The 15355-nt window shown below is 43.9% G+C and overlaps 1 protein-coding gene across 1 annotated transcript in view; it reads left to right on the top strand.

The window, feature by feature from the left end:
- The window catches only part of NR5A1 (nuclear receptor subfamily 5 group A member 1), a 426966-nt gene that overhangs the window by 98554 nt on the left and 313057 nt on the right, over positions 1-15355 (top strand). Inside the window, exon 4 of the mRNA XM_085616228.1 lies at positions 4095-4738. Coding sequence (XP_085472354.1) covers positions 4095-4738 — 644 coding nt within the window. The remainder of the gene's footprint in view (positions 1-4094; positions 4739-15355) is intronic.

Here is a 15355-nt window from a genome sequence, read left to right as displayed (position 1 = left end):
GAGGAGTGGGAGGAAGCCTAGGAAGGCCTCTTCCAAAAGTGCCCAGAACCAGAAGACGCCCAACCTTCTTGGAGTAAGCCTGGCCTGCTCTGCCCTGACCTGGCAGAACTTCAATTGCCAGGGGGCTCCTCCAGAGATTACTTGAGCCAGGGGAAAAAGTCTTATCCCACTCTTGAAGGTCTGAAGCAGTTGGCTGCCAGACAGGAGGAACAGATATGTCAGTGGTACCCATAAGGTATACTGGGAGTAGGCAATCCAGTATAGTGAGGCAGGCGACCCCAATCCAGGGGCAACTAGGAGATTGGTGGTCCCTCAACAGTATAGAAAGTTCCTCCTTAACCTAGCCCATGACATCCCCTTAGCTGGACATCTCATCTGGGGCAGAACAAACCCTGGTCAGGTTTGTCAACCACTTTAAATTGGCCTCAGATGTCAGAAAAGGTAAAGGAGTTTTGTCACTCCTGTGTTACTTGTCAGGCCAGTGGCAAGACAGGTACCAAGCCAAAGGCTCTCCTCATACCACTTCCAGTAGTGGGGACTCCCTCTGAGAGGGTGGGTACTGATATAGTTGGTCCCCTAGAAGCACCTACTACCTCTGGGCATAGGTTTATCCTGGTTGTACTGCGCCATGCCAGTAAATATCCAGAATACATTCCCCTTAGGGCAGTCATTGTTCCTGCATTAGCTAGAGCTCTAGTTGGTGTTTTTAAAAAATTGGGTTTTCCTAAAGATGTTATCTGAGATAGAGGCACAAACTTCATGTCTGTCTATATGAAAGCAATGTGGGATGTGTGTGGGGTGACTTATACGTTCACCACACCATTCCATCCACAAAGTAATGGCCTTGTTGAAAGATTCAACAAGCCTATGAAAGGCATGATTATGGGTTTACCTGATAAACTCAGGAGAAGGTGAGATATTCTTCTCCCGTGCCTGTTGTTTGCCTACAGGGAGGTTCTTCAGAAAGGAGTAGGATTTAGTACTTTTTAACTGTTTTTTGGACACTCTGTCAAGGGTCCCTTAAGTTTGGTCAGAAAAAGTTGTTAGAGACCTCTCAAGGAGTCCAAACAGGATAACCAAGATTATGTACTAGACCTTCGCTCAAGGATGGCTGGATTCATGAAAAAGGCAAACAAATCCCTGCAGGCCAGCCAGGAGCTTGTGAAACACTGGTATGACCAAAAAACTTCCTCTGTGGAATACAAGGCTAGGCAATTGTTTTGGGTGTTGGAGCATGTACCACCCAGAACACTCTAATACAAATGGACAAGATTTTTCCCTATCTTGAAAAAGAAGGGAGAAGTTATGTACTTGGCAGACTTAGGTACTCCAAGATACCTTCACAGGGTGATTCATGGGAATAGGCTCAATTGCTGGCATGTTGGGAATGGGATTCGTGGCTGGCTGAGGTATGCACCCAGGCAGGAACTGTCTCTCTAGTCAGGGTAAGCTAGATACACAATAAGATAACCTGTGCTCACCCTCTGCTATCTTGGCACAGAGCAGCCAGGCCTTTCTACAAAGGCAAACAAATCCCTGCAGGCCAGCCAGGAGCTTGTGAAACACTGGTATGACCAAAAAACTTCCTCTGTGGAATACAAGGCTAGGCAATTGTTTTGGGTGTTGGAGCATGTACCACCCAGAACACTCCAATACAAATGGACAAGATTTTTCCCTATCTTGAAAAAGAAGGGAGAAGTTATGTACTTGGCAGACTTAGGTACTCCAAGATACCTTCACAGGGTGATTCATGGGAATAGGCTCAATTGCTGGCATGTTGGGAATGGGATTCGTGGCTGGCTGAGGTATGCACCCAGGCAGGAACTGTCTCTCTAGTCAGGGTAAGCTAGATACACAATAAGATAACCTGTGCTCACCCTCTGCTATCTTGGCACAGAGCAGCCAGGCCTTTCTACAAAGGCAATGTGTACAGTATTTGTGCAACACACACACACAGTAACACAATGAATTCACTAGAAAAGACTCCACACAGGGTTACAAATATAGATTATATTTTTATGACTAAAACAAGACCAAAACAACAAAAAGCCAACAAGTAGAACCGGAGTTATGAATTTTAAAAGAATAAACCCAAAAAAGTTCTTAGAAGTCAATGGCGCTAATAGGTTGCTTTAGGTCACGCTAGACCAGGGTAAATCCAATGTTCAGATGAAGTGCTGGTTGGATACAGTTCCAAATAGGTCCGGCTGACGTTTTACCTTCTCAATCTGATCGAAATACCCATTTCGCGGGGAAGACGGTCTCCGGGAGGAGCAAAAGATTTTACTGCAGGCATGAAGAGTCGGCTGGGCATCGTTTTGAAAAAGATACTGAAAGAAATCGGGTTGACAGGTTACATATTGAAGTCAGACGTTTGAGTATGATTTCTTATGGTTGGAAAGTTTCAGGATTGTTTATGAATGTTTGTGATTTTTTGCAATGGGCTGGCTGGAGGAGAAAATATCTATGTGTTACAAAAGTGGAAAAAAATGTACATTTATGAATAGACATAACACACTGGGAACAATACAGAATCAAGGTCCTGGGAGGATATCAAACAAACTTTACTCTGGTGCTCGAATAAAAACAATATACAGCACACAGGAATAATCCATGTTCATCATTTTTGCTTCTCATGTCTAATAGAAAGAAACAAATGGTATTTGCACCATGAAGTAAGCTCATGTTACACTATTTATTTTTCATAAGAAATTGATTAAATTAATTTATTGAGCTTTTCCAATGCGAGCTGTTGATCTATGCTCAAGGCAAAAATAGTTTTTTTTGTATTACATAAATACCAAAATAATGCAAAATAATCGTGCTTTATTTATTATTTTTCTTTAAAAAAAATTAGTTATTGATTACTGTTTCCTTCAATGATTTACTAGCAAGTCGTGAGTTACACATGGGTTTTCAAATTGTTTTCTCTGTTTGTGATCTCGTGCAAAAATATTTTTGTGATATGGACTTCAGCTAACTCTGTTTCTTGTATTTCATGATATAAAAGCATGACAAATCTTTTACACAGTATTACTCTGTTTTGTTACACAAATGTAAATTTTCTCTGGTAGGTCTGATATTTTCTCTGATAATTTGGAGAAGTTAATAATATTTTAATATTATATCTCACAGTGAAAAGTAGATGATTTGTTACACTCCGGACATCTTCTTCTTACAGTAGCCATGCGGATGCAGAGAAAAAGCATCAGTTCTCTTTATGCAGCCCTCTATCAGAAAGAATCATTAGCAATAGGCATTTTAGAATGTTCCTTTATTTCATAATGTCAGCTTGGATTTTCAGACAAATTGTGACGTCATTCAATAGATTTGAGAAGAGAGGGTCTCTGATGAGTCCCACATTGCTCTTTCTCCAACAATACTAACTAGTATGTAAATGGAGGGGTGGGCATTCAGACTATAGGGAGGATTATCAATCCCTTCTGAAATAGGATGGAATTAATGGAAGTAGACGAGGTGTAGCATATGAATACTGCTTTATTAATTAGATGACAAGTCCCAAAGGGGGAGCCCCACCAGGAGCAGCTCACTTGCTGCTCAGCCCGTCCTCAACTGATTCCCACTCAGGCATTCCAACACTGCATTCTAATCATGCACCAACATTCCACACTGGCTGAGCAGCAAGACCTACAATACTAGACCACTACACCTTCTCATGGTCAAATTCACATCTGAGAATTGGAAATTGGCCTATACCATAGCATGTGTGTAAAGAGGTTCACTACCAGTCTAGTTCCTGGCGAACAAATGCCAGTTATGAGGAAATGGCCGCCACAGCCATTGCCATTCATTTCCTTCTTCCTAGCGGTCTTCCGGATGCCTTGATAAGCCTGCGATTTGTAAAGAAAGCGTGATAGCACTCATAGTCAGTAGGGCAAAGCTTCCATTACAAAGAAGGGTTTAGCTTGTATCATGCACTTTGCTTCAGCACTAATTTCTCATGCTTAATTTGTGCACAGGCCTCAAGTCTGAGTTTGTCTTGTACTGAAAATACTCTCCTTGCAAACGTACCTTTTTATTTTTCCTACCACATTTAGTCCTTTGTAACTGAGGTTCCTTTTCTTTTCGACCAGCGGTGCGGGCAGACAGGATGAGAGGTGGAAGAAACAAATTTGGACCAATGTACAAGAGGGACCGTGCCTTAAAGCAACAGAAGAAAGCCTTAATACGTGCAAACGGCTTCAAACTCGAGACTGTGCCTCAAATCGTGTCTCCTGCCCAGACGGAGTACACCATCCCCTCCAACATCCACAGCATCCATTCCGTCTCCAAGAGTTTGCCCTTGAACACTGTTGCAATGACCCAAGTCAACTATGACCGAAGCTCGTATGGGACACCATCACTGGGAATGGCCATGCCGAACCATGGGGCACTGCAAGGGTACCACTATCCACACTTCCCCAATCGCACAATTAAATCCGAGTTGCCTGACCACTACTCAAGTCCACATGAATCTGCCGCTCCTGCCTACATCTACTCAGACGCCTACCAAACCAGCTTCCCCCCAGACATTCCTGAAACTATCCTGAATTTGTTGCAGCTGGAGCCAGACGAGCCTCAGATCAAGGCGCGGATCCTGGCCTGCCTGCAGCAAGAGCAAGGCAAAAGTCGGCATGAGAAACCTAGCACGTTTGGCCTCATGTGCAAGATGGCCGACCAGACGCTTTTCTCCATCGTTGAATGGGCAAGGAGTTGCATTTATTTCAAGGAACTTGAGGTACGTGTTTAATGAATTTATATTATACCATCATGAGGTTGTGCCACGAGATGCCAAGCTCCCCCTTGGGATGTTAGGGAAACTGTTGGAAAAGAAAAGCAGAAAAACGGATAAAAGCAAAAATAGCAACCTGTTATAAATAAAAATAGCCAAGGGATAGTGGGATTTTCAAAGATCTGTCTAAGGAGAATGGGTTTGAGTGACAATCTTCACCTCACATTCACTTTCAAGGCATTATTAACAACTGAGCTTTTTATAGAGTTTGGAGCTGCCTCCTTATAACTTATGCCTTTCTGTCTAATTGATGTGTAGGAGGTGGAAGTAACTCAAAACAAACCTAGAAGTCTTAGAGAAGGGTTAGGTGATAGCTTGAGACCCGGTGGCAGATGGCATTTGTAAAATGTGCTGATAGTGAATTGATGACCCTGCTCTGAATTTCGTTTTAATAATAATAATGTTTTTCCGCATGCCCGAGGAGTGAACCCCTGTCCAATGGTCCCAACAGTCATTTCGGCGCACCCCTTTCAGGAATGTGTCCTCCTCTACATATATTTGTACAAATAAAGCGTCTCTCTTAGCCTAGCATCTTTGTGGAGTAGTTTCCACAGTTATTTCAAAATAATTATTATCCACAAACGTTTCTCACGCTCTAAAGGAAATTACTTGTGTAGTTTTAATATTTTTCTTTATTGGTGGTTGTTGAAAAATCTGAAACAATCTATTTGCATGATATAGCGAATAATCAATTTTCATGCAATATTTGTAATGTTACTGTTAATAACAAATCAGTTTCAGATTTGTTCTATTAATTCCTCTGGGCTCCAATCCATTTCCATTATCTCCCTTTGTCAGGGGTCTGATAATTGACCAGTTTACTTAAATAGTGTCACTTACTTTAAATGTCACTAGGATGAACCAAATATACAAATAAACGACATTGCTTTTCCATTAACACGACAGTGCAAATGGAAAAGCAACGTTAATCGAAAAAACAATTAACACCCCGTATATCCACTTACGGAGCCAATTCAAAGCTTTTTCATGTTACTAACATCTTATTGGATTTATTAGAATACCTGTGAACTGTTTGCATTTGAGTATCATATATATTGAAAAATGCTTTGTGCAGCTACCCCCACTCTCGTATTAAACTTTTGTGAGTTGATTTGGTGGTCAAAGATGAGTTCAAAACGTACTCAGAAGAAGGTATTTCACGTGGACACTTACCTCTCAAATTCAAGCCACCGAGACTCGTGATGGATCTTTTCAAACTGAAAGGCACCAGCAGGGTCGGCCGAGTGTTTAAACTCACTCGATGTCTCTGCAGTGATTGGCCCGATTCAAAGAACTAACTTAAGACAAAATCCTAAACTTACTACCATTTTGGTATTCACAGAAGGCACTTACTAATTTTGGTGTTCACAGAAGGCACTTACTCATTTCGGTATTCACAGAAGTTAGGAGTCCTAACTTTAGGACTACTAAATGCCTTCTGTGAATACCGAAAGTCTTAAAGTTAGGATTTTTCTCTGTTTAGGAGTAGTAAAGTTAGGACACCTAACTTTACTACTCCTAAACTGAGAAAAATCCTAACTTTAAGACTTTCGGTATTCACAGAAGGCATTTAGGAGTGCTAAAGTTAGGAGTCCTAACTTTACTACTCCTAAACGAAGAAAAATCTTAACTTTAAGACTTTCGGTATTCACAAAAAGCATTTAGGAGTCCTAAAGTTAGGAGGCCTAACTTCTGTGAATACCGAAATGAGTAAGTGCCTTCTGTAAATACCAAAATGGTAGTAATAGGATATTGTCTTAAGTTAGTTCTATGAATCGGGCCCATTGTGTTTGCTTGCTAACCACGTCTCAACAGTAATCCAACCTGAGGACGTTTGCATTGGGTCAGAAGTTGCCTTTACTGTCCTTTTTCCTCAGAAATGGTAGTGTTTTTTAGTTTTCATGATGACACTTTGTTGTTTGCATAGGGCTGCTCTAAAGGTATCGGAGATGTGCAGATTCTTTGTTGCAGTTTGTCTTTTAAATATGTGATGAATTATTCCAGTTGTGGTACCTCCTTGTAAACATTATGGCAAAAAGGTGAGGCTGCTCTTTGGGACAGTGGGTTCAAAGGAGTGCGGGCTCAGATCGAAAGCCTCAGTCCCTTCTTGATGTCCTCGGACAAGGAGACATTGTAAGGCTAAGGCAGTAAAGCTCAAAAGGGTGGTTTAACCAGTTCACACTTCATCAGAGCTAGTCTCTTGAAAATGTTATTCAATGTTAGCATAGAACTTGTTCCTCCATTGACAATGAAAAAGGCTCTGGTTACTGTCCATCCTTCCAACAAAGGGCCAGATTCAGAACAGGAAGTATCAGAAGAAGGACTCCAACATTACTACTTCACGTACTGCAAAACACAATTCAAAAACCTACGGCTGGAGAACTCCGCCTTTGCCTCTCCCATCTTCTCTGTGCGGATATCTCTGAAGGAGAGACAGAGATTTCCACACACGTATATGCTTTAGTTGTGAATATGGGAGGAACAAGGGGAAGTGGTTGGAAAAATGAGGGAAAATTACTATTAAACATAATAATAAAACAACTGCAATTCACAAGACAATGTGTTTCTTCTAATATGGACCTAATGGCGACAAAGCAGGCTTAGTTGTACTCCAGCCCAGCCTTGGAGTAAGTCAAGCACCACACTCTGGTACTTCAACACTCTCTCGTATAAAGCAACAGAGGCAGGCTATAACACTAACACCTGTAGGAAATAATGCATTGTATTTTATTGTAGAGCAACATTTATGTAGCTGTTACTAGCCCTATGTGGGAAACTGAAGTGCTTGCCTACATAGGTAGCACACTACACCGTGTAGGGTGTATGGTCGGAAATGTGTTGTCTTTGTGATTGATTCTATGTGGGAAGGGGTTCCATGTTGTGGGCAATGACCACTGAGGTTTGGTTATCGTCGTATCATGTGATGCAGCCCTTAACAGTGTGAGGGGTGAGGAAGTCCGGGAAAGAGGTGCACAGTTTATGGTTTTCAGAAAGCTGGCTGCTTTGAACAGCTCTGCAGGCCCCTTTATGGCATTTCTTGTGATTATAGACCATTTAGCAGGTTACTCCACTGGGAAGTCCATTCTGAGATATTTTGTTTTAAAGTTTATGATCGAGAGCAGGAGAAGATTGTAGAGAGAACAGGTGGAGGGATTTTCTAGAATGGACTTTGTTAATATCATCCCATATCTGATTGTCATTGTGAGATGTCAGGAAGCAGTCATTGCATGTAGCTTGTTGCTTGTAACGATCCTCCTGTTTTTGGAGATCTTCACCACCTCCTGTTCTGGACCACAAGCACCCCAGTACCAGTTTCGCCCTAGTTATGGGCTCATCGGCTGGGTTCAGCTTGGTTCCAGTGACACAGTGAGCATGTGATCAACGTCTGGACATACCCATGCCAGTTGCGCGGTGCATGAAACACACATATGGCGATGGGAGGCTGTTTGCAATAAGTCTAACCACTGGCAATAGCTCAGGGTAGCACTCTAACCTGGCTTTGCAGTTCAGGCTGGACTGTTCCTAAGAGGAACCGGGGAAAAGACCGATTTGCATATGGCTGGGTTCAAATTGAGTTGGCCTGGTGAGTCAAACAATGACTGGTTACCAGCCCAAACTGACAAGCCAGGTTGGAGTGCTACCCCAGGCTATTGCCAGTGGTTAGATTTATTGCAAGCAGCCTCCAATCACCTTTTGTATGTTTCATGACCCAGCTGGTAACAGCTGTAACAGCATCATGGTCGGGCTTCATTTTTGTGTCGCTCCCAAAATGTTTATGCACAAACCTGAAGGGTAGTTGGTTAAATACTGGACACACGCTTCTTGCCTTTGTCACTAATGATTGGCTGTATGCCACACTCCTCTGCCCTCTGGGCTGTGATTTATGCTGCCCAGGGGTCTGAGCTCACTGTCTACTGTATTAACTCTTCCTTGTTTATAAGACACTCTCAGGTTGCTTTGCTCATCTTTTGGTCACCCGCCAATTGCCTTTATAGCAAGTAACAACTATTCAACCTCATACCTTTCCGATCATGTCAGAAATCAAGGTGCAAGGACTCTTTTAATTATTTGGTCGTTTAATGCACATTTTATGAGCCAAGGGCACTCTCCATGATCGCAATACATTGAGCAAATCTGTAAAACTTTTTTTTGGGACAATTTGCGAATGACCATACTCATTCGATTGGGACTTGGATATAACATTGGCCAAGTATAGTCCGGCACTGCCACTAATAACAACAGAATGGATTTGTGATGCTTTGTGCTAAGGATCGCCTTCAGGTAGGGCGCAACCCTAAGCTTCTGTTAGATACCACTTACTCAACTAGACAAGTTTCAACCCTCGCTCGGGGATTTGGGAGTCACAGTGGCCGTACAGCATTGGGGGTTGCAGTATTAGGATTCATGTACCATTCTGGCAGTACTGGAGAGTTGAAATTACCAGTCACCGTGCAATACAACACGTTCTGCTCCAGTGTGTTGCCACTTTCCAATCAGGTGCTACACTGGTGTCCGTAAACAAACTGCCTTGCTGGGGAACAGAGACAGAGCTTAGTTTCTCAGTGAGCGGTGATGAGTCTTCCCCAGAAGTTGTGAGCTTCCTGTAAAGCCATGCCTGCCTGATGTCCCCATGAAAAGAAGGTGAATGCTTGGACACACACTTGAGAACCCCCCCTCCCATTCCGTTAAGTGTTCATATCATAACCTGCAGCTTCAGAATGTGTGTCCCATAGACTCACATCTTTAGATGCCATAGACATACCTTTGGTGGTGACGTCTTCTGATTTATGTTTTTTTCCATAATAATTTTTCTCTATAATGTTAAAAATGTGTGTAAAGTGACATAATGATACTGCAAAAAAACAAAATATCAAATAAAGGCAAAAAGTAAAGTTGTCCTGTTATCTGCTATGGTGAGGCTTCAGCAAATGTGTATATTGTCTGAAGCCCCCAAATTGTGAGATCACAAACTTCATCATGCAATATCATTACTTTATTCAACCCGATTGTGGTTCTCTGGCACCGCGTGCATTGTCGGCAAGCAGCTACAGCATGTTCTCTGAAACGTCATATTGTGTTTTTATCCAGGTCGTGTATGTTCTCTGATACTATCTGCTTTGCTGTCAAGCAGACTTTTTATGTTCTGGGACACTACATACTCTTGACAAGGGATCCTGACTCCTGGTACGTTACCTACTGTGTTTTTGAGCAGTTCTGCAATACTCCCTGACACTACACACTGTGTAGGTAGACATTTCATGTATGACTCTGACATATCCTCATGGTGGGAAGTTCCTACATGCTTCAAGGTACTATGCATTGTGATGGTAAGATATCCTTGTATTTTAACTGCCATCACATATTTTGTCAGAGAGCACTTCTATGTTCCCTGATACTACATACTCCTCTGACAAGGAGTCTTTGCATGTTGTGTCACACCACTGATTCTGTTGCTAGGCAGTCCTTTGTATGCTTTGTATGCTTCTTGTCTTTAGAGAATGTGATGGAAGGTGTTGGACTTGGCCCTTTTTGCAGGGTCATCCTAGAACTTTTTGCCTTCCTCCTGTATTTTTCTAACCTGTTTTTGTTGGTTTTATGACTCTGGGCGCTTTACCACTTCTGATCAGTGCTAAAGTTCATGTGCTCTCTCTTGTAAACATGGTAAGAGTGGTCTACACCTGCTTGGCATATTTACTTTACCTGTAAGTCCCTTGTTGTACAGTGGCATCCCATATACCTAGGGCCTGTAAATGTAATGCTACTAGTGGACTTGCAGTGTTGCTTGCACCACCCATTGGAGTAGCCTTTCAAACCTGTCTCAAGTCTCTGCCACTGCAGGGCCTGTGTGCACAGTTTACTGCAGCACTGACGTGGCATGGAAAGTCATTGCCCCGTCGAACCTCCCCTTTTACTACATTTGTAACCCCTAAGGTAGGCTCTAGATAGCCCTATGGGCAGGGTGCGGTGTACATAAAAGGTAGGACATGTGCCTTAACTGTGTGACATGTCCTGGTAGTGACAAACAGCCTCTTTGGTTTCTCACTGCTGTGAGGCTGCCCTCTCGTAGGTTTGCATTGGGGATTCCCTGATATGTGCTTCAGTGGTAATTCCTGACATGAAAGGGGTAGTGTGACCATGTTTGGTATGTTTGGAATAGTAGTGATACATCCTGCTCATTAGCGAAAGCAGATTTATTATCACTATTTTAGAAATGCCACTTTTAGAAGTGGGCATTTCTGTGTGCTTATGTGTTTTTGTGCCCTGCCTGGATGTGTATTGACAGTCTTGTTCTGACTGACAGGGAAGAGGGGATGTGCATTCACTCCAGCCAGTCCCTGGGGGGTTGAGGTGTGTTCTGCCCTGTGTGGGTGACTCAGCACTAGGCTGAAACGACCTTGACTGCCTTTAGAGTAGCAGGAGGAGTTTCCCTTGCACCTGAATAGGCCTGGTATGCAATTGGAGTGGTGGGAGGAGTTGCACCTGCACCTGAATAGGGCTGTGCCTGCCTTCTACAATGCTGTCTCCGCCCCCTGTGGTGTGACTGGGGCCAGGGCTTACAATGTGAATGGAGGTGGTGTGCACTTCTAATATGTGTTTGAAGTGCCCCCCGAACAAAGACTTTGCAACATCAGTTGCACATAAATACAGGGACTGTGACCCCATGAAAATAAATGAGAAGCCATGGTGTGGAGTGCACCTGGCCAGAGGACTGCCAGGAGGAACCACCATCAGACTGTACTGCTGGAAGGGCATTCCTGCTTCCTGTTGGGCTATGGGAAGGACTACCACTTTACCTAGAGAACCCTTGTGGTGGCCTACCTTTGTGCACCTTGCTGGTGTGCCCCAGTGATCTCCCAGGAGGGCTGCTTAGGCCCCTGGTCCAAACTAGCAGAGCGCTGGTGATCACTTCATGTTCCCTTTATTTGTCTCCAGGGTGGAGACAGGCTAAGCGCTTTATTTTTGTTGCTCAGAGCGTGCTGAGTAAGCGGAGTGGGCTCACCCTGCCCTGAAGCCAGAAAAGGGCATTTTGTGTAGTTGTGCAGCGCATGGGCTGCATTTCCTCAATGCAGTGGTTGAGCCACGGGAGGTGAGAGCTAAAGCTGCAGAAGTGCTCTACGTCTCTTGTCCTGGCATCGTAATTGGTTTTGGTGCAGCCGGGGCTCTGCTGCGTGGCCCCGGATTGCCCAACAGTGCAAGAAGAGCGAGGATTTCTGGGCCGGGAAGTCCTCTGTGTTGCCTATCAATGCTGATGTCACTGGGGGAGGGGCCAGCCGCTGGGGAGGGCCGTACGGAGGAGAGCGATGCCGACTGAGTCTTTGCTCCTGGTCCTGCTCATGTCCTGCAGGGAGCCGATGTGGCAGGCCAAGGCAGTGCGAGGACCGCCCTGGAAAGAGACCACACAGAAGGAGCCGGTGCTGTCCCAGGCTGGTGGGTGAGTGACCTGTCACACCGGGCATCCTGGCTGGAGGAGGCCGGCTCAGTGCCATTCCATTCCACGCATTTGTTTGGCAACTGCACTGCAAGCTTGGGGTAGCTGCCTTGTGTGATTATTTTCCCCTTGATTTGGGGCAGATCCTCGACGAAGGCCCCTGTGCTTGGAATTACCGCATTTGCCCGGGTAGGTGCGGCCGACATGCGACAGCCTATGAGTTGGACTCAAACACATCCCTGACAACCCAGCTAGTGTACGGACCATAACCCTGCTATTGGAAGGGCAGGTGTGCGCTGGCCCGAGGCGCCTGAAGGGGCAGAGGTGCTTAGAGATATACCATTTGAGTTAGGCACCCCTGCCAAGGCATTCTAAGCCTAAACTTACCGCATAGTACCTAATAGAGGCACAGGAGTGAGGTACCCTATCGCCTGATGAGGAGGCTGTGGTAATATGCATTCCTGATAAATTGTGACTACTGCATTTTGGAATGCCCTGAGGTGATGCTGTGGGCCATTTCATGCCCTGAGATATAAATGTATGTAGTGGTATGCCCAGTGTGGGAATAATCAGTACTGTGATAGCAATAACTGCGGATTATGTTCAGTGATGGTGTATATGCATAAGGATTTTATTCTATTTTGTAATGTGTGCACCCTATCAGCACTGCTTCAGTGCATCACATGTGTTATGACGATGGCCCGATTGGGTAATTGATTTATGAATCTATGTGACGTCATGGCAAGTGCCTAGTGGCACAGTGATGTATGTGATTGTGGTCTAATGTATTTTTATGAATAATACAAAGGATTTTTTTTTTTATATACCCTTCTGTGGAGTCTCTTTTTGTGGTGTGCCTAGTGAATCACTGGTGTGTGTGTGTTGTGCAAACCCTTTACACATTGCCTCTGGGATAAGGCTGACTGTTCTGCCAAGCTACCAAGGGGCGAGCAGGGGTTATCTTGGGTGTGTAACTCCCTTACTCTGACTATAGTGGTGGGTTCTGCCTGGCTTGGGTAAATACTCTAGCTAACCCGAAACCCCATTTCTAACAAGGGCAGATCTTGTATGTTCTCCGACACTACATACCCTCTCAGAGCCCTGTTTCTTGACACCACTTACTGTGATAATAAGACGTTCTTGTGTGGCCATTTACACCTCATACTTTGTCAGAGAGCAGTTCTCTGACACATATATAATCACTAAGGTCTACTTGTATGTTCGCTTACATTATGTCCTTTGCTGGCGGTCACTTCTTTACATGCTCCTTGACACTAAATACTGTGCTGGTTCTCAGTTCTTGTATGTTCTCTAAAAGACCATACTCTGTTGTCTAGTAGCTCTTAAATGTTTTTTGACAATGCATACTCTGCTGGTGGGAATCCTTGCAAACTCCCCAACACTACAAAATTGTTCAAGAGATGTCTTTAATTGTTTCATTGCTTTCGAATACTATTAAATCTGTTGATCTTTGTGTTTTTTACACTAAATATTGTGTTGGTAGGTGATGTTGGCTGCATCTGGTATCCTCTGTTGGCAAGTACTTCCCGTAAACTCTTTGAACCAATCGGGTCAAAGTCACAAAGAAAGTAGTAGTAGTTGTACCGGTGCAATTGAAATACGTTCCCTTAGTACAACTTGGAAAACTGTATCAGGTACAGGTTTCCATATATAGTATGGGGAATGTCATGTGACATCTGTCCCACACTCCTATCCCCAGGTGCATACGTCTACAAAGTGTAGAATTACGGACAGGGATAATGGGGCCATCACTATAAATGCACACTTTTTTCCTTTTCTCTCTCAAGGTCAAACATTTCTCCAGTTCCTGTACACTCCCACCAAATCTGGGGCTTTTCTTTTGCCCATCCCATTCAGGTAGGGAGTTTCTCTATGTATTGGTTGAAGTACCACTTCAAGGGTGAGAACAGGTTGACTTGGAGTTTGGGAATGCCCACAGACATATGAGTTGGCGGACGTACGAAATTTTTTAAAGGCAAACCACACCCTATTCCATCTTGTCCCAACTTGGTACTTGGGATTTTCTACTATGGATATCTCTGCACTTGTTACAGAGACACCTGTGTAGTATATCCATTGATCTCTGCCAGGAATCCCGGAAATCATTAATGGAAGTAAATAAGTTTGTGAATTGGCTTCTATGCTCGATCTTACTAAATTTTCTGTTGGCAAAGACAGATCTCTTTTATTTTCAGTGCTACTAAATATACAATTGGTGACAAGTTCTTACTTTTTCTCGTACACTACATACTCTCTTGAGCGGTGGATGTTGTACGTACTTGGTTACTGCATGTTCTGTTGCAGAGGTCTCCTACCTTTTCTGTAAGAAGAGCTTCTTGACTTCAATGCAAATGCTCTTGAGCTACTATTATTATTAGGCCTGGGTGGAACTCGCTGGGTTCTGCGGAGTTACAAAACGCTCTGAGAGATTGGGTGGAGTTTCACAAATGGGGGGAATAGGCCCGTTGTGTTGCTTGCGCTGTGATTTAGCACCCGGAGCTCGTTCCATGTTGAAAAATCAGTGCCAACACACCACATGGCAAGCCAGAGGGCGCAGCTGGTTGAGTTGATTTTCTACTTGAGCTGCCGCTTTCCTAGTGCAAATGGTCGCGACTGCCTGCGACCCCCAGTGTTGGAGAAATCTCGCCGGATGCCCTCCTAGCGACCGAAAATTGCACTCGCCCGTGCTCGCTAACTTTCTGTTTTCGATCTACGTGCAAGAAAAACTCCACCACTCAGCGGTTGGTGGAATATGTCTGGAATTCCACATCACAAACGTAACGCAGAGTGGACAAAATTCCCTGGATTCTGCCGGCGGATCGGAATATCTCGACCACCCCTAATTATTATTAGTGACTACAGCAGATTCGATTACTTGAAATTACCACCTGTGAGCACCTAAATACACCAGGCATAGTTGGAAGGTTTGTCTAAAAAAGTCTATGTGCATTGCACCTGCATTGGTAATACGCCATAGTGGCAATGCTCCTGGTACGAAGGTAATAATACTAGTAAGCAATCTCAACACTGCATGATTTATCACAGCACTATTATCTTTAAATATATTTTGGAAATCCGGCTATTTTTTAAAAAACAAAACCTCATTTGTTCTG

This window comes from Triturus cristatus, chromosome 1_2, assembly GCF_964204655.1.
Source record: "Triturus cristatus chromosome 1_2, aTriCri1.1, whole genome shotgun sequence".
Lineage (NCBI taxonomy): Eukaryota > Metazoa > Chordata > Amphibia > Caudata > Salamandridae > Triturus > Triturus cristatus.
The sequence above is the reverse complement of the archived record's forward strand: the minus strand, read 5'-3'. Positions and strand labels throughout refer to the sequence as shown.